The sequence below is a fragment of the Peromyscus eremicus genome, chromosome 18 (assembly GCF_949786415.1).
Source record: "Peromyscus eremicus chromosome 18, PerEre_H2_v1, whole genome shotgun sequence".
Classification (NCBI taxonomy): Eukaryota; Metazoa; Chordata; class Mammalia; order Rodentia; family Cricetidae; genus Peromyscus; species Peromyscus eremicus.
Genome location: NC_081434.1, coordinates 803,919 through 824,217, shown reverse-complemented (window position 1 = coordinate 824,217; position 20,299 = coordinate 803,919). Strand labels below are relative to the sequence as shown.

General features: G+C 35.2%; 2 protein-coding genes across 2 annotated transcripts; both read right to left on the bottom strand.

Annotated features, from left to right (window-relative positions):
• Positions 1–1,818: 1,818 nt before the first annotated feature.
• On the bottom strand, positions 1,819–2,757 carry LOC131894953 (olfactory receptor 6C3-like). The gene has a single exon (XM_059245320.1). It carries the CDS (start codon positions 2,755–2,757, stop codon positions 1,819–1,821), a length of 939 nt encoding a protein of 312 aa, XP_059101303.1.
• A 14,644-nt stretch (positions 2,758–17,401) lies between these two features.
• On the bottom strand, positions 17,402–20,054 carry LOC131894967 (olfactory receptor 6C1-like). Its single transcript, XM_059245344.1, has 2 exons — positions 19,125–20,054; positions 17,402–17,422 (listed from the first exon to the last, which is right to left on the bottom strand). Exons 1-2 carry the CDS (start codon positions 20,040–20,042, stop codon positions 17,402–17,404), a joined length of 939 nt encoding a protein of 312 aa, XP_059101327.1. The 5' UTR covers positions 20,043–20,054.
• Positions 20,055–20,299: the final 245 nt, after the last annotated feature.

Genomic DNA, 20,299 nt, shown 5'->3' with positions numbered 1-20,299 from the left:
AGAAACACTTCTAAAAGTCACTTTTAGTTCACTTTTTTTGAACTAGTTTGATGTTAATGTAAATGTTTCTGTCTTAGTTTTCTTATTTTATTGAAAGTGGACATATTCCTTTGACTAAAAAAGGAATGAACAAAAATGAAAAACAGAAAAATATAAAATAGAAGGCATATTCTACATATTGTTTGGCATATTTCTACATATATTTTATCTACCATCTCTGCAGGCTGCTCAAGGGACTAATACAAAGTACCAGAACAGTCATAAAGGGAATATACACAAAATACAAGGAATATAAAGCATAATGTACATTTGTATTGAAATTAGAGATAAAAACTTTAGCGACAATGACCAATGAGATTAAGAAGTAAATAATAACAAGCCTATAATAGCAAGTATGAATGTATCTTACCATAGGCATTATTTTTGAAGACAGGGGCAACAAAAATCCAGAATCTAAATTCACACTCAAGGTTCCACAGCAGTTCTGACTTGGGAAGCTGCTATACTGTACTAAAAATCAGCATCTCCTTCAAGAAGTTATTCATTTACTCATTTTACTAACACTCATGTTTCACATTTTTCTGTTCAACCTGTTACTCCACAGCAACATCAGTTTATGTGTTCCTTGTTTTGACTGATTGCTATTTATGTGCCTGGTAAAATGTGAGAGATTAGTACCTTCCTTTAAGAGACCATAATTATATAAACATGCTCAAATAAGGTAGTGTTACTGGAAAAAAATTTAATAAAATAGTGCAAACCCTTAGTTATGAAAATTATAAAAATAGAGAAAGCATTGGATTTTGTTTCATTTTAAAATCAGGCAATCTTAAGGGGTATTATTGCTCTGAAACTATGTTATGTCATTCTTTAAACCAGTAAAATGTAATCACTGATTTACATGTCTTGTTATTCAACCTTCCTGAGCATCCTCCACTCATGTATAACAAACAAACAACAACAACAATGACACACCATGGAAAATTTCCAAGGGAGCTATGAAAATTAAGATATGAAATAAAATACACTCAGCCAAAAGATGACATAGAATAAGTGCTTTATAAAAGCACTGTATTGTGGAGGAAATTCTCATCAGATTTGTAGGTTTCATCAGAATAATTATGACTACCCTTTTATATTTTCTAAAACCAAATACTGACAAACACAGACAACATAAAGCACTGCCTACAGCATATGCTTTCAAAATAATTAAGAAATAGAGAAAGTCATGGACTTCAAATTATTTCTAAGTAGAAAAATACATCAGATAAGTGGAACACTCAGATTTTCTTTAAAATATATATTTAAAAAATCTTACTATAGTTTTATATTAGTGTCAGAGAAAAATTCAATGTAAGCTTACCAAGACAGTGTTTAATCTTATAAACCAAGACAATGTAAAATTTTTTATTATCAAGAATCAACACACTGATATACAGTCTCCAGCAAATGGTTTTCTATTCAGAATTGTAAAACATTCTGGCACTTGTGGTTCAGGCTTGTGAATTTAAGTTGCTCAGAAGAATCCAAGAGAATTAGATGTTTCAGACCACTCTGGGCTATGCACCAGACCGTTGTCTCAAAAATGAACCTAACAGTCAAGCAAACCAAAAAAGAGCAAAGAAATGGCAGAATTGTAAACTACCAATTGCTTTAAGCATACACGTGTGTAAAAGAAGTTATGCTGTAGTAATGTTCAGATTAGTAGCAAGCAACACTAATGTTCTCAGCAGCATAGGTAGGAATAGGATGAAAGAGTACAATAAAATTCATTTTGTCTTATGTCACTACAACATTCATTTCTGTTAACATGTACTCTCATTTGCTTCTATAAAACATTACTTTATGAACTAATTCCTTGAAGGCTTGTTTTACTTGTTGATTTCTCAATGTGTAAATAAAAGGGTTCAACATGGGAGCAATTGAAGTGTTGAGAACAGCCACACCTTTGGTCAGTGATGCCCTTTCATTGGCAGAAGGTTTGACATACATGAAAATGCAGCTTCCATAAGAGATGGAGATGACAATCATGTGAGAGGAACAGGTGGAGAAAGCCTTTTTCCTCTGACTGGCAGATGGGAACCTCAGAATGGTGCTGATGATGCAGATGTACGACAGGATCACTAGTGCCAACGTGAATAGCAGAGTGACAAAAGCGAAGTAAAAGCCGATCATCTCCAGACTCCTTGTATCTGAGCAGGAGAGCTGTAAGATGGGGAAGTAGTCACAGGAGAAGTGATCGATGACATTAGAAGCACAGAAATCTAACTTGAGGACCAGCATGAGTGGTGGGAAGATGGTCAGAAATCCTGCCAGCCATGAGGCAAGGACAAGAAGGATGCAAACTTTCTGGTTCATGATGGTGGTGTAATGCAGTGGTTTGCAGATGGCGACATAGCGATCATAAGACATAGCAGTTAGAAGAAAGAACTCAGACACCCCCATGGAGATGAAGAAAAATAACTGAGCCAAACAGTTGTTATAGGAAATGGTCTTGACTTTAGTAATTATTGACCCTAAAAATCTGGGGATGGAAACGCTAGTGAATATAATTTCTAAGAAGGAGAAGTTCTGGAGGAAGAAATACATAGGAGTCTTTAAGTGAGAGTCTAGCAGGGTGAGGATGACAATGGTTAGGTTTCCAGTGATACTTAGTATGTAAGCAATGAATAAAAAGATAAAAATTACAACCTGAAGCTCTGGATCATCTGTTATGCCCAAGAGCACAAACTCTGTGATCACAGAATGGTTTTTCATAGTGATTTATTGTTAACAGAATCTATTGATAAAAAAGAAATCAAAGTATAAATTTAATACAGAGAAATTGAAAAGTTAAATATTGGTATTACTATATGCAATGAGCTGAAGCAATAGGAATCTTTCTATAAGATTTTTTTTACTAAATCTTTTCATTCCTACTAAAATATATACAATCATACAATTATATAAAATATATGTTGTGTGTACAATTGAAAAAGAACATGTATTTGTTTTTGCTTAAAGTCACCTTCATTAATTTTTCACAAAATATCTATGTTTAGAAACTGGAGATACCCCTTCAAATCACAAATTCTTGCAATGTACCTCACTCAACTTTATATGTAAATTTTTATTAAGACATTGTTTTCAGATTTCGTACAGTTTGTGAAATTATGCTGAATAGATAATGTTAATTTAAAAATCTAATGCCATTTCCAAGCTTCTGTAATTTATTGGTAGAAAATAATCACATAACCACATCTACCAAGCCACTCTCCTGTTATAATTACTTTTATTCTTAGTATGTATCAATTTAAAACAACCATGGAAAAACATGTTTGGCAACATGGGAATACAGGAATAGATGAACTTTGCTTAAAAAAAAGTGCTGGCTAAGATCAAGGGTAGTATCGGTTCTTAACATGTTCTTAATCTATAGGAATGAAAGCCCAAGTCAGAGAGATTAATTACAATCTAGATAGAGATGAGTAACATGTCTATGACAGTGGGATGCATTTATGTCATTTTAATTTTTTTTTTTTGCTAAGATCACTTTGGGCTTTTCCTTTCAAACTTTTCTGAGTACAAAAAGGAAATTTTTAAGGTCCTTTTCCCCAAATCTCACAGGATACCATCACCTTTCTTTTCAAGGACTGATCAGAATATATAAGATTTTCTATAAGATTTACTTTATCTGAACCACAAAGCTCTACACTGTACTATTCTGATTCCAATCCCTTCTATTCTCTCCTATTACTTGTCAAGCAACATAGAGTCTGTGAATTACATTTTCAATCATATTTGTTGTATAATTTCCTTTATGAGGCAACACATCAGGTGGTAGATGTGAATGGTAAGGCTAATGATTGGTATTATTTAACTTACTATTTTCTGTTTCTCGCTCTCAGCATTGTCTCTATTTAGGAATATATGTGATAAACAGACATATTTATCATTAATATGTCCTAAAACTACAGATTAAAAGGCAGAGACTATTATTGTGGTTTGAACAATGATTAAAATATACTGAAAATGTAAAAGTAGTAGTAATAAAGTAATATTTTAAAATTCTTGCACTTTTTCCAATAAAATAAGCCTTTAGATGTCAGAAAAATATGAATTTATTCCTAAGTATGGAGCATATGCTTGATATGTCTGATGACACCATCAAACATGTAATCCTAAATTAGTCTTTATTTACTTAAAAACAAGATGAAATATACTCATAGTATTCTTCGAAATAAAGGTTTGTCATCCAGCTTATTCTTGTCTCTATCACACAAAATGTGTCACATAGAAAAAGCACAGACTGGACTGCTTGTGAGATATCTGGCAGTCTCATAAATAAAAGATATTTCTCTTAAATACTTTTTTTTGTCTCACAGAAACAGAAACAGACCTGTGACTCAAATTCTAAAGTTTGCTATTATAATCGTAAGAATTCTTCAAGCAAATTTAGCAGGGAAACTGCTTTTAGAAACTGGAAGGTGAAACATTCACCTGGTTAAGTTAGCTTGAATACTGCACAAAGATACTAGAACTTTACCTTCTCTGACCAGTGCAGAAATCCTTTGAGACTAGATCGATGAAAGGAAGGAGGCAAGCAGATGTAGGTTCATAAGATGCTGTGGTGTCATAACACATCTTCTGGAAAGCCAAACACTATAAAGAGACAATGGAAAAACTGTACCAATCAGCTGATAATCTGCCCTGGCTTCCCTTTGGCCAAACTAAATTTTCCCATTAAGCAGATAGATACAGTATATACAGTGAAGGTAATTTATTCTTGATGCCTCTGGGATTAGCTAAATCCAATCCTACAATGACTCTTTGAACACAGGACACTTATTTTATTCATTAGTAAATCTCTCCCACACAGAGGAGTGATAAAAACCATAATATCTTTAAAATTAGAATTGTACTTCAGCTGTATTTTATTTTGAATTTTATAATTAACATATGAAAATCTAGTATTACAGTAGTATATAGAAACCTATCAATGTATTTCCTACCAGATTTTCATTACCCTCATGGCTTCAAATTTACCTTCATAAAAACAGAATTTTCTATCAAATATTTTTATGTATTAAGGTATATTTTATTTAATCCATGTTACAAATTTCACAAGGACATAATTATACAATTATGTCACATTAAATGTTCTGTAACTCTCTTGTTCTGTCATTTTTTTTAGTACACAGTTAGTACTGATGGTATTCTTGTCACATTATCTGGACAAACTCCACTCTTGTGTAACTTCTATGTTGGATACTCAAGGAGTCTTAAATGCAATTCATTAATTTAATTTTTGTTTAAGAACAGGGAATTTGGTGTACTTGTCCACCTCAGTGGTTATAATACTGCATTACATTCTGTCTTTTTGCATACATGTAACAATTATTGGTACAATGCATGTATAAACTAACTTTTGATAGATATTTCATTTCCCTCCTACAAATTATAAGTCCTTGATCTTAAACTCTAATCAAAATTGGAAATACTTAAAAATTTTATAAGTAAATGAACAAAATAATATCCTAATTTATTTAATTGAAAAGGTGGTCTAATTCAAATAAGAACATACTTCTTGTGTTTGATATATAGAAATCCAATTTTGCTCCAAAGTAGTAGAATTCAATTGACATTTCTAAAAATATCTTGTAGTTATAAAATAGGATTTTGAAAACATTAAATAAAATAATGTGCAAAAGTTTCATCACAGGGTAGTTCCTGTGTACTGATTGCTAGTATGTGAATTATAGAATTCCAAAACTTTCCATATGAGTGCATAACATGAGTATCTGAAGAAACAGTAAAATGAAATGAGGTCACTAGAGGGGCTAATAGATAAGGTAATGGCAGTATACACATGAAAGGGGAAATGGGCAAAGCAGCAGTCTAATTAGGGAAGGAGGCAGGAGATGAGAAGAAGAGAAGGGTAAGGTAACAGGTTGGAAAACTTTTAAGGAATCCTACTATTAACTAACAATATTTGCAATACATGCAAGTCTGTGTATACATACACCTATATAGTTTAAATGAAATTTTCTCATCTGGTATGACAACCCTCCTCTGAAGAACCATAGACCTCCAACACCAGGCATGAGAAGTCCCTTTTTGAGTTGTTGGTCAGGATGATCCAAGAGATTCCCAAAACATTACAGGCTGTTGCTTTAGTCCTTGGGTAGCTCAATTATTGGAAGTTAAGTCTCTATTGCTGGAGACACCATTTATTTTGAACACAGAGCCCAGAGGCCCTGAGCTGGATCTGAACTGGATGCTTCCTCCCTGAAGACTAGCTTTCATGGTACCACAAGGCACTATGAAAGTTTCCAAAGGAGGGAAGTAATCAATAGTCCTGCTCATCTATGATGCCTATGAACCCCAGCAAGGACAAGCATGGCATGATAACTCTAAGAATACAGTAGAAGTATATGTATCTTGGCACTAATCAACATCTCCTTAGTTGGACTTAAGGCCTGTTCAACAATAGGGGAATCATGAATGATACTGGAAACCTAGACAATTATACAGGCCTAGTGAAGTCATAAATCTTGAAGGGGATCCTATAACTACCACTTTATAAAACCAGCATAATCACTAGATATAAAAATATTTTAGCCAGGTTGTGGTGGCACACTCCTTTAATCTCAGCACTTGAGAGGCAGAGCCAGGTGGATCTCTGAGTTTGAGGCCAGCCTGGTCTACAGAGCGAGATTCAGGATAGGCACCAAAACTACATAGAGAAACCCTGTCTTGAAAAACCAAAAAAAATCTACATATTTGTCCTTATAACCTCAGATGTGCATTTCTCACTTATCATCAAGGAAATTTCTCTCTGAAACAGATGGTGACCATTACAGAAAGTCACAACTAATAAAAATGCAGTTGTGGAGACAGTTCCAATAGATACAGCTACAACAAAATTGCTTCACTTAAGGCTCAGATAATTACAGAAGAGGAGCCAGAAAGATTGTACTAGCTAGGAAAACAGGAAGTTTGAAGTGAGATTGTGTCTTCTTGAAATGTCCGAGAAGCTACACCAATAAAGTCCTACCAACATAGCTGCCTTAACAAGACCTGAACAAGATGGCACCCTTAGACATTTCAACACTGAAGTAGAAGAGCTCATGAGGTCTCAACCCTAGATGAAGAACTATAGGCAACTCAAGAATGCCGAGAGTAGAAGTCTTACCCAGGGAAGAGCACACCAGTGGGTTTTCCAATAGCAAGTGGTCAGCCCTGAGAACATATATATACAAGTAGCATTGTGTGTGTAAACAATTAAAGAAAAAGAGGCCACAAATTTAAAAGAGAGCAAGAGGAATGCATGTAAAGGGTTGCAGGGAGGAAAACAAGGAGTGAAATAATTATAACTTAAAAAATTATACATAAAATTTTTCATATTCTCTAAAAATAGACATCTTTATTATTGGTTTTTTTATGTTTATGAATTGCCCATTAAATGTTTACTTTCAATTGGAAGCTATTTATATTTATTAATATATATGTTTATATATATATATAATTACTGTAATATGTTTCAAAGAATATTATTTTTTAAGTTCTTTGTGGCATTGTTCAAGTACAAAGGATGGTCCAATCTAAGCTGAATTCTTCTTGGCCAATTTTTCTGAGATATTCTTCTCTACGTATCTCAATTTTACGTAAATATTCCTGTATATTCATAACATCTTGTGTTTTTATGTTTCAGTAGTTAATCTAACCTTAACTACTATTGTTGTTGTTGAAGAAATTGTATGTAACAATTAATGAAAAAGTCATGAATTTGAAAAAGAGCAAGGAGAGTATATGAAAGGCAGAAATGGAAGGGGAAATATATAATATTAAATCAGAAAATAAAAGGAATAATTTAAAAACTAATATATCAACAACTTAGAATAGAAAATTTTGATTTTGACTCATGGTTTCAACTGTTAGCGATGGGATTACGTGGTAAAGTAGAACAGTTTAGATCATGTAACCAATTTAGACCAGGTAACCCGAGAAGAATAATTCTTGCACTAGATGGTTTTCTCCTTTTCAATTTTAGTCCATATAAATTTATCTGTGAACATTATGGCCAATATTAGGGTTGTGTCTTCCCTATTAGTTAATCCCCTTGGAAAATGCCTTCACAGTATAAACAGAAAAGCGCTTCATTAACCTTTCAGGTGCCTCTCAATCCATTCAAGTTGACAATCAAGATTAACCACCGAATTTCATAATGTTAATAGTCTGTGTCTCTTTCTAATGCTCCGGTTAGTCTTCGTAGGGGTTTATCAATTTAATTGGTCATTTTAAAACCACAGCTTATGGTTTCATTGAATTTTCCTAGCTATCCCTTTACTATCTGCTATAGTATTCATTATTTATTCCCTTCCACTTACAGAGTATGAACCCTAGTTATGATGCTAATTGTATGCATTTAATTTTAAGTATACATCTATTTGTGTAGATATAGTGTGATTTATTATCACACATGCACAAACATACAAACATACACACACACACACACACACTTTCTCACATGTGGTAAAATTTAATTGTTTTCCAAATATACCTTTGATTTTATAAAGTCTATTTAATTAATCTTCAATTTTTGTCACATTTTGAATTTCATATAGTATAAGATATTTTCATTTTTCTTCAACTTTTTAATGCATTGGCTATTTACAATTATATTATTTCATTCTCACATATTTTCTTTTTTAGTTTTTAATTTGTAAAGAGTTTATTTTAGTTAATAGTCTAAGATGTTGTGAACCACTGTGGGAATGTCAAGGCAGCAGGAGCTTAAACCAGCAAGTCACATTATGTCAACAACCAGGAAACAGAGCAATGAATACCAGTTAGTGCTTAGCTCTGTTTTTACTACTTCCTGTGACCAGGATCTCCTGCTCTGATGTGGGATGGTCTGCCCACATCAACAAGATAAGCCCCTATAGGTATTCCCAGAGGTCCATATCCTACTTTTATATCTTTATTTGAATTAGTAATTTCTAGTTTGCTTCTATGACCTGTATATAAAATTGTATAATGTCTAGTCCTTCAGTTTGTTAATATCTAGATTAGAGCTGGTCTTTATTATTGAATATTTCATGGTCCCTTGGGAATATTATCGAATGACTATAGTAAGTGAAGGATGGATATAGAAGAAACACAACAAGAACATTTATGATCTAAAAATCTCAGTTTTAGAGAGCATATAATATATACAAGTATATTATAAATATATATATATATATAAATATAATATAAAATAAATCATGTGAACAGAGAACTAGGAAGGTTAATTTGCTTACTTTGTATAGAAAGGTTGAATAGTAGGATTGTGACTGATAGTGTGTTCTATAGGGCATTGGGTATTGAGATAGTAATATTTAATAGGATTTAGGTCTAAACTGCAGAGGTGTAGATTTGGTTGATAAGGGCACAATGTAATAAAGACAATGCCCCAGGTTCCAAACATCCAGCACATGCACTGAGGACAGGTCCCAGTCCCACTGCCTGGATGCCTCCCAAACAGATCAAGCTAATCAACTGTCTCACTTATCCAGAGGGCCTGATCCAGTTGGAGGCTCCTCAGCCATTGGTTCATAGTTCATGTGTTTCCATTCATTTGGCTATTTGTCCCTGTGCTTTTTCCAACCTTGGTCTCAACATTCTCACTCATACAAACCCTCCTCTTCCTCACCAATTGGACTCCCAGAGCTCCACCTGGGGCCTGGCTGTGGATCTCTGCATCCGGTTCCCTCAGACAAGGCAGGGGGGCGGGGGGGGGGGGGGCGGGAGGGGGAATCCATGGCTGATATGTAAAATTAAGTTAAATTATAAAATAAAATTAAAAAAACAGTGCCCAATTAAAAAATTTGAGGGGTGTTAATTACACTAGAAGAGAATGATTAAATATGAGAGTGAGATTTAGATTTGATACATGTTTAAATTAAAATAATTACATCTTTTCCCCCTTTCCCTTTCTTCCCTTTAATCCCTCCCAGATACCCTTCATTCAACCCCTCCCATGCCCCTCCTCAAATTGATAGCCTCTTTTTAAAATTATTATTGTTTTATACATGTACATATATGTGCATACAAATATATAAATATTGCTGTGTCTGTTTTGTTTTTTTGTGTACTTGAAAAGTGAAAAGACCTACTACTGAAGCAAATACCACAGACCTAGAAGACAGAAATGAGACAGAAAAATTCAAGAGCAGAGTTGGCTACAATAGAACTTTGTCGATGAGTATCCCCAGCAGAGTGTACAGTGTTTATATTAATCGGTAGTTTATATCTTATACAGCTCTTGGCTACAGGACCAATTACAAAATAAATAGTTTATTATTTGCTTTTGTTCTTTCTTCTCCAACAGCTTTCTGGGGATTTTCCATTTCACCTTATTTTAGAACCATGAAGTAAGGGCATTGTGACAGTTAATATATGATGCTCAAATATTTTTTTGGGATGTCTGTGAGTATGTGTCTCAGAAGAGATTGCCATTTAATTGGTACACTGTCTGGAGAAGATGTTTTCCCCATTGTGGGTAAGCATTGTCCTATCTGTTGCTGACTGTCATAGGAAAAAATGACAGAAGAGTGAACTTTCCTTCCTGTCTTGAGTCTTATCCATTACTAATGGCCTAAAACTTTTGATAGTAGCTTTACAAATTTATGAAAAAACATAGATTTTTATAAGGTTTTGGACAGTATTTATTGTTTATATAAGCACCATGGCTACCATATGTTGAGTAAACTGAAAAGTCCATCTCCTTCTACACTTAGATAGTCCTCATGCCTAAAGTCTCAATCAGGTATGAAGCCACTGGAAGCCACTGGGCCCTCCCTCCCTCTCAGCTTGTAGAAGCCAATTCCCCTTAATAAACCTCTTTGATGTATCTGATAGCTACTGCTGCTGTGGGGACAGCCTCCAGCAGTACTTGGGCCAGTGAAAGAGGGACACACACACACACATACACACACACACACACACACACACACACACACACACACACACTATTAAGGTCTATCATCTTCAGTCTCAGTTCTTTATTTCTTACTTCTATCTAGATGTATCACTCCTGTCTCTGTGGTTGATATATTGTGCACCCTAATAAACTTAAACTTATCTGGGGGGTCAGAGAACAGAAAAGCCACTATATTAAACATAGGCTTAGGCAGTGGTAGCACACACCTTTAATCCTAGAATTCAGGAGGCAGAGATCCATCTGGATCTCTGTGAGTTCAAAGCCACACTGGAAACAGCCAGGCATGGTGACTCACACCTTTAATCCCAGGAAGTGATGGCAGGAAACAGAAAAGTATATAAGGCATGAGGACCAGGAACTAGAGCCTTGCTAAGCTTTTAGGCTTTTAGCAGCAGTTCAGCTGAGATCCATTTGGATGAGGACTCAGAGGCTTCCAGTCTGAGGAAACAGGATCAGCTGAGGAATTGGCGAGGTGAGGTAGCTGTGACTTGTTCTGTTTCTCTGATCTTTCAGCATTCACCCCAATATCTGGCTCCTGGGTTCGTTTTTATTAATAAGACCTTTTAGAAATCCGTCTACATGTCTCTCTTGATGTTTTCCTTCTAACTAATGTTATTTTTCCCTTACAGCTTATATACCCTAGCAAAACCTTTCAGGCAATATAAAAATTATGTGGTCACATTATATTTTTCAAGTGAATGATTACAATGAATACAAGTAAAAAACAGCATGTTTTCCATATCTCTTACATGATTAAATGTTTTACATATTACAAGTGAAAAACAAGTTGTCCCAAGAACCAACATACGTTCATAGCCAAGCAATGTGTTATAGATTAAGAGAGTGAGCAAGCAAGGTATTCTTCTCAGCCAGTTTTTTGCTGGCAGGCTGCATTTTGTGGTTACAAAGAAAGGACCAATAACTTTATTATTTATCTTAAAAGGTAATCTTACAAGAAACCTTAGAAGAATCACAAATCTGAATTTTTATATATGAGGGACAATCAGTCATCTCTAACTTTAAATCTTTAGGGTGCATACCCAATCACCAAAATTTTTTTTATATCAAGAAGCTGAGTGCAGAAATGGGTATAAGGAATTAATCATCACCTTTGGTCATCAACCAATTCTAAGCAAGAAAGGCACATCAGCTAATAATAATTGGGCTGCTTTGTTCTTGTTCCCTAACCTTAATGAGTCCCTCACTCAACTATGTGTCTTTCTAAAACTTTAGATTGTTTCCTTGGCTTCAACACTTCAATGGTTTCCACCTCAACACTAGTCACAAACATCTTAATCTAACTTGTTCTTTAAGGCTTTGTTTCAGCTATGATGCACTCCAAAACTTGTGAACACAGCTCATAACATTAAGATTAAAAGAATTTAAGCTAGCTGGGCTATTGGGACTCAATTGTTTTTTTTAATCATTAACCTAAGCCACAGTCTATATGGCTCCCCAATAGAAATTCGTGTGTTCTAATTGTGTGGTACTTCCTTGTTTTATTTTTTATCCTCTGTAGCCTCTGCTTTGTGGTGATATTTTATTTATGCTGAAATGTGGTGATATTTTATTTGTGCTTTAATTAATGCAGCTTGCCTGGAGATCAGAGGAAACAGGCCTGTCATTAAGTAAACAAAGAAGTCAGGCACACACCCTTAATCCAATCACTTGACAGGCAGGATCTCTGTGTGTTCAAGGCCACACTGGAAATAGAGCCAGGTGTGGTGGCACACACTTTAAATTCCAAAAGTAGTTAACCACGGAGGTCTGCAGGTCTGTACAGATAGACAGGAAGTGACAGAGCTATGCAGGAAGAGGAAGTAATGTAGCTGAATGGAGAGAGCAAATCGGATGGCAGAACAGCAAGGCAAATAGATGTGGGTAGACAGGAAGTAACTTGCATTTGGAAGCTACAGAGTTGGTGAGGTAAATTTGGCTGGTGGCTTTTCCTATTTCCCTGATCTCTCTAAGGCTTTCACCCCTATATTTGGCTCTGTGATTTTTATTTAATAAGACCAATTAGAAATTAATCTACACTGCTTTATCATAGGCAGGGACAATTTTTATCTTACTCTTACCTAGGTTAATTTTTCCACTAAACTAATCTATTATAATCTCATACTATATTTATTAAAAATCCTCGATCCTCAAAATTCTATTTAAACTGACACTTACTGTATAAAATCATTGCTTCAGTTAAACAGTACAGCTTAGGAGGAAATCATCTTCATAATAATCCATAGGTAAAAATACCCAGTAGAATGGAATATTCCCAAGACTACATTAAGGGCAGTGGGGATCTCCCCATGCCCATTCACACCATGCCAGATACCAGAGAAAAATGGCAGCAGCCAACATGCAAAGACACAGCAGAAGCAAGAAGCATTCTGGGGCTGAGCTCAGGACCTCGCCTATCTGAGATTCACCCACCAGGGTTTTGTTTCCTGGTGGGCTGATCCCCTGAAATCAATTGACATATGCTGCTCCTCTGACATCACAACTGGCAGATAGCTGTGTTTTTGTATTGCCAATTGTTTCAATCTCTCTGGAGAACCCTGATGAATGCACTCTATTTCCCATGTGGTTGGAGAAATGACTTTTAGAGGGACAGGGTAAAATGAAGGACCAGCTATCCTGAAATTTCTTCTAAAGTCCAATATCAGAAATACAATATTGTCAAAATTAATTGTGAGCAATGATTATCTATGTCTGTGATTAGGCTTGGATTTTTAACATTCTTTTCAATTTTGATACTGTTTTTCATTTTTTTCTATTTTGTGTAATTTATTTTGTGGCTTTCTGCAATATTGTCTTTGACAAATTTGTAATCATTAAATATAGCTAATATATATTAGGGTAGATATAGTTATCTAGGGTAAATATAGTTACCCTAGGAGGTATGTCTTCTTATCTGCATCCTGAGCATTATTCAAGACACATAATTAGTTATTTTTCCTCTGCAGTTAAAAACTGGTTGAGGCTACTCTGAATAGGAGTGTGTCCATGATCTTTTCCCCTGTATGTTTGTTGGTGGTTAATAGAAAGGCTATTGGTTTTTGCAATTCTGTATCCTACAACTTTGCTGAAATTGTGATCACTTCCAGAAGTTTTCTGATAGAATTTTCTGGGATCTGTCATGTATAACATCATATCATTCATAAGTAAGGAAAGTTTGATTTCTTATTTTCCTAATTATACTCCTTTAATTTCCTTCTTCTGACTTATAGTTCAAACTAGTGTTGATATAATATGCATCCATACACATATGGACTGAGCAGAGCATATTTATGTAATTAGGAATATTGGATATATAACATATACAATATATATTATATGAAATACATATACATATAACAAAAATAAAGAGGTCAGCAAGGGGTGCATTAGAAAGCTTAGATGAAGTAAAGAAAGGGAAGAAATGATGTATTTACATTATAATTTCAAAAAATAAAAGATTTCTCTATAAAAACCAGTTGGTAGTTCTAAAAGATCTGGGCCTAAAACTCCTAGGTAGTTTCCCACATGGGGAAAATGACATGCACAATTTGTTTTTACTTTTTAATTATTTATTTTATTAATTCCATAGTGCTGCAAAATTTCTTCAAAGTTGTAGCATTAATTTGAATGCTTCATGCAGCATACAGTAGTCATAGTGCTAATAAAATGGGACCATGGGAAGGGTTAGAAAGGAGAGCAGCAGGATACAGGAGATATGAAAGGGGAAATGGAAAAAATTGGGATGGGGGATGGAGGTCAGTATATGAGAAAAGGGAGGAGAGAAACAACTTCAAGGGTGTTTGATAAAGGCTCAAAGAATCATATTTTTAAAAATTTTTTTATATTTACCTAAAATTATCTATATCCATACGTAGACAAATTTGTGTGTGTGTGTGTGTGTGTGTGTGTGTGTGTCTGATAATTCTCCCCACAAAAGTCATAGACTAACAAAAACCCAACCACCAGGCATGAGAAAACTCTGAGTCACTGTTCAGAATAGTTCAAGTATAGACTTCCAACAGTATAGACTGTTGCTATGGTCTTTGGTTGCCTCTCAGAAACTGAAGCTAAGTTTCTAGTGCTGAAAATATCACACACTTAGGATCCAGGACTCAGATTATTCAAGTTGGGTCTAACTTCTAGGCCACCTTCCTATGGTCAATTTTCCATAGTTACTAGAAAGTACTATGTAAGCTGCCAAGGGAGTGAAACAATCATACTTCTATCTCATTGTGTGCCTACAAACCACAGCAATGACCAGCATGGCGTATATCCCTACAGGTACAATAGTGGCACTCATATCTTGACAGTAACCAACAGCTGCCTAATTAGACTTAAGGCCATTTCAACAGGAGGGCAATCATGCCTGGTACCATAAATCTAGTCAATTACCCATGACTAGTGAGGTCATAAATCTTGGAGGAGAATCAATTACTGCCACTTAACTAGACCAGTGTAATTTCTAATTACATTCTGAAACTTATCTTCACACCCACAAAAAGTGTGGCTATCACTCCTCATCAAAGAAGCTTCTCTTACAGAAAATACAGACCATTACAGAACACTGCAACTGGACACAATGCAGAGATCAATAGATTGCGGCAACCCTGCTGTGATGGATACATCTACAGCACAACACCAATACCAATACTAAGGCTCAGTGAGCAACAAAAGAGGAGGCAGAAAGGTTGTAAGAGGTAAAGGACCAGGAAGTCTGTTGTGATGCCTTATCTCCTGGAAATGGCTGCATAAACAAAACCTGAAGAATGTCACTCTCAATAGACATGCTAAAGTGCCAGGGAAAAATACCACAGGTTCCCAACCCTAGACAAAGATCTACAGGGATTAATGATTGTTGAGGGAGGGTAAATTAGCCTCTCTCAGAGATGAGTCTCCCAATTGACAATCCAATACAAAATAGTTAGCTCTGAAATAATATGCACACAAACAACAAAAAATGGACTCGGTTGTTATATATTGATGCATCTCTTTATATATAACAATAATAGTCAAAGAAAAAGAGCCCATCAATTTGAGAGGGGACATAGGAAAGATTTAAGGGAGGAAGCATTTGAGTAGTCAGATGAAGGAAAGAGAAGGGGCAAGTGATATAATTATATTTTAATTAAAATTTATTTAAAAAGAAAAGTAGAAAGTAGACCAACAAAACCAGAGAGTTTGTACGAACAAGTCCAGACATCCAGATGAAGTCAGGAAGGTAAAGGATCTGTGTAGCAAGTACAAAATCTTTCACTCAGATGTCATGGCATCATATAGACAGTGTATCAGCATACACTTTGTGGTGACAATAAATGAATAAAAGTCTTATTTATTTTGTGTGCCTGTGTGTATATTGTGTGTGGTCATACATGGGCCATGATTTGTGTGGAGATGAGAGGACCATTTGTAGACATTCGCTCTCCTCTCACCATGGGGGTGTGGGGTTGAACTCAAGCTGTCAGGCTTGGTGGCAGGTGCCTTTATTTGTCGAGCCGACTCCCAAGCCACCACACTAACAATTTAATTATGAGTATATTCATTAGACTTAAAGAAAAATAATAATTACTAGTATTTTAATATTATAGGCCTTTGTTCTTTATACTTTACAGATCTGTGGGATTTTGTCCCCCAAAAAGTTATTTAGTCTTAACTTACCTGATATTTTCCTTTATTTGCAGATGGGATAATATGTACTTTGAAGTGATAGAACTCTCAGTTCTATCAATTATCTTTTAAATATAAAATTTGTTATTCATTTTTGGGAGGTAGGAAATTAGGAAAAAAAATCAATGATTTCCATCTATAATTTCGAATCCCTTTAAATCGTATTACTTTTCTTTTTTCAGCAAAATGTATCATTTTTCTCTTTCTCAGTTTATGACAATCGTTAAAAATAATGCAACAAAGATCACAATTATACCATTTTTATTAAGACATCAGTTCATGTAATTGAGAAAAATTTTATTGTCCACAATTCTTACTTCAGTTGTATACACATATGCATAAATATGTATGCACACCTTGCTCAGTTATATTTTTAGATATTCTTCATATTTTAAGTATAATATGTTGAATAGAAAATTTAACAAGTATAGTCTTGTTAGTTTTCCATTACCATGACAAAACACTTGAGGAAATGGCTTAAAACAAGAAGGATTTATTTGGCTAAAGCTTTTATCTGTTGACTCCACTACTATGTTTTGGGAGCTGGATGGGACCAGTAACTTCTCAAAAATCACATCTCTAGTGTCCCACTTCATCCAACCATGCTGCACCTTTTTATAATCCATGAATTCAGAGCCAAGTGATCCAACAGTTGCCCGAAGGTAACTCCGTCCAGAGACTAAACCCTTGGCATATGCACCGTGTTTAGAAACTTCACCCCCACACTGTAACACTAACTTTTTATAATTGGAAATTTTTCTTTGTTTTGGGGTCCTATTTTATAGAAAATATATCCTCCATATAATAAATCAAATTATACTTTTTTTCAAAATAGTTCAAAAGTTAGAAGAAAAAGTGTGTAAATATACTTTGTAGTAAACATGTCTATTAAGAATATATTGCATATATGTCTATATATTAACATACATGCATATGTACTACTCAAGGTTTAGATAATTGTCAATAGAGTATATATCTGGCTATAAATGCACATATTAAATACATCTTGTTTGGCTACTGTTATTGACAAAGGGGCCCCTGGCAATGGGATCAGGATCCCATACATATTCATACACACATATATGTATATGTGTGTATGTATATATATATATCAGTATATATATATATATATATATCAGTCTCTCTAAACATAGTCTCTCTCCATACACACACACACACACACACACACACACACACACACACACACATATATACACATATACACACACATATGGGGAAATCATGAGATTTGTTTATAAAAGGTCCATTAAACACATAGCTCATGTGTATATTATGAATAATTGTCATTCTTTATTTTTTATTTATTTAAGAAATTTTTCTGTTCACTTTACATACCAACAGACCCCCACCAATCCCTCCTCTAGCTTCCTCTAGTCTTTCCCCCCCAACCTGCTCCCTCACCCCCTCTCCAAAATGGTAAGGCCTCCCATGGGGAGTCAACAAAGCCTGGTACATTCAGTTGAGGCAGAAACAAGCCCCTCCCGACTGCATCAAGGTTAAGCAAGGCATCCCACCATAAGTAATGGGCTCCATAAAGCCAGCTCATGCACCAGGGCTCCTGATCCCATTGCCAGGGGCCCCTCGAATAGACCAAGCTACACAACTATCTCCTGTATGCAGAGGGCTTAGTCATCAGGGAAATGCAAATCAAAATGACTCTGAGATACCATCTTAAACCTGTGAGAATGGCTAAGATCAAAAACACTGAAGACAGCTTATGTTGGAGCGGATTGGACTAAGGGGAACATTCCTCCACTGTTGCTGGGAGTGCAAACTTGTACAGCCACTTTGGAAATTAGTATGACAACTTCTCTGAAAATTGGCAATCAATCTACCTCAAGACTCAATGATACCACTCTTGGGCATATACCCAAGGGATGCTCAATCAAACCACAAGGACACTTGCTGATTGTCATTCTTTATTGATAAATAAATTACATGAATATATCACATTGTAGTTAATAAGTAATGCTGTTTGTGCTTTTAAATGAAATTAAATGAAACATTGCATTTCATTTAATTTCATGGCATTTAAATATATATCCTAGAGGGACTATCCAATCATAATGAGAAGTATGTAAAAAGATGTGAAAATTGCCAAATGCATTTCAAGTGTATATTGAGTAAAATACATTAATGTTTACAATGTGCTTTCCCATTTCTGGGGATAAATTTTCCAGCATATATCTCAAACTGTAATTTTATCTGTATAATAAATTACAGTTAAGAAGCTGTTATTATGAAATACCAGAAGAATCTTGTATCAGAAAGACATAAGAAGATAATAGTTGGAAAAGACATACAATAACAAGATAGGCTAGTAAACTGTTAACAAAAATAAAGACTAAAACAAGGAGGGTGGGCAGTGCCACACTGATGTGACTGGTTCACTGACATTTATGTTTAACTTTTGAATTGGCCTTCAGTGTGGCCCGCACTCACAGGCCACATTATTTCATGCACTTGTTAAAAATACCATCTTCTTTGCTGTGTTCATAAAGGCTTGCTTGACTTGCTGATTCCTCAGGCTATAAATGAAGGGGTTTAGCATGGGAGCTACTGAAGTATTTAGTATGGCAACTCCCTTGGTCAAAGATGCTCTATCTGATGCTGAGGGCTTAATGTACATAAAAATGCAGCTTCCATAAGAGATGGAGATGACAATCATGTGGGAAGAACACGTGGAAAAGGCCTTTGTCCTCTGACTAGCAGAAGGAATCTTCACAATTGTTCTGATGATATATGCATAGGACAGAAATATTAATGCCAAAGTGAACATTAGGGTAAAGACAGCACAGGAAAACCCCATCTTCTCCAGGAATTTTGTATCTGAACAGGAAAGTTGCAGCAGGGGGAAATAATCACAGGTATAGTGATCAATGATGTTGGACCCACAGTAATCAAGATCTAAGAGCAACATGAGCGCAGGGAAGATGATTAGGAAAGAGACCAGCCAGCAGGCAAAGACAAGCATTGTGCAGACTTTCTGACTCATGATGGTCAGGTAATGAAGGGGCTTGCAGATGGCAACATAACGATCATAGGACATGGCAGCCAGAAGGTAAAATTCAGTGACTCCAAAGAGAATGAGAAAAAATAACTGAGCTATGCAGTTGTTGAAGGAAATGGTTTTATCTCCTGAGATAAGGGTGCCCAAGAACTTGGGTATACAGACAGTTGTAAAGGACACTTCTAATACAGAGAAATTCCTGAGGAAGAAATACATGGGGGTCTGGAGCTGGGAATCCAGCAGGGTAAGAGTGATGATGGTCAAATTCCCTGTGATGCTGAGTGTGTAGGTGATGAAGAGAAAGATGAAGATCACCACCTGGAGCTTAGGGTCATCCGATAACCCCAGAAGAATAAACTCTGTGGTTTCTGTCTGGTTTTTCATTCTGCATTCACTTTTTAAAAATTTTAGCCTGACCTATTAAGAAAAAACACAGACAACCAACTTGAACAACAGAATAATAAATGTTACAGTGTGGAGCTAGAATTTTATAAAAAATATGCTTTTTCTATATTCAGGAGTATTGGAAGCCACATAGGAGCAACAATGGTTCTTTAATTCCTTCCATTTTGTAGGGGAAAAAACCTTTTATTGAAATCAGATTTTAAAACTAAATTAATTGGTAAAAATAACATGAGATA

What these genes read in the sequence shown, in the direction of transcription:
- LOC131894953 (XM_059245320.1), bottom strand. Translation starts at nt 2,757, where the DNA reads ATGAAAAACCATTCTGTGATCACAGAGTTTGTGCTCTTGGGCATAACA.
- LOC131894967 (XM_059245344.1), bottom strand. Translation starts at nt 20,042, where the DNA reads ATGAAAAACCAGACAGAAACCACAGAGTTTATTCTTCTGGGGTTATCG. An exon ending in TGAACACAGCAAAGAAGATG is followed by an intron (nt 17,423 to 19,124) that starts GTATTTTTAACA and finishes TATTATATGGAG; the next exon opens with GATATATTTTCTATAAAATA.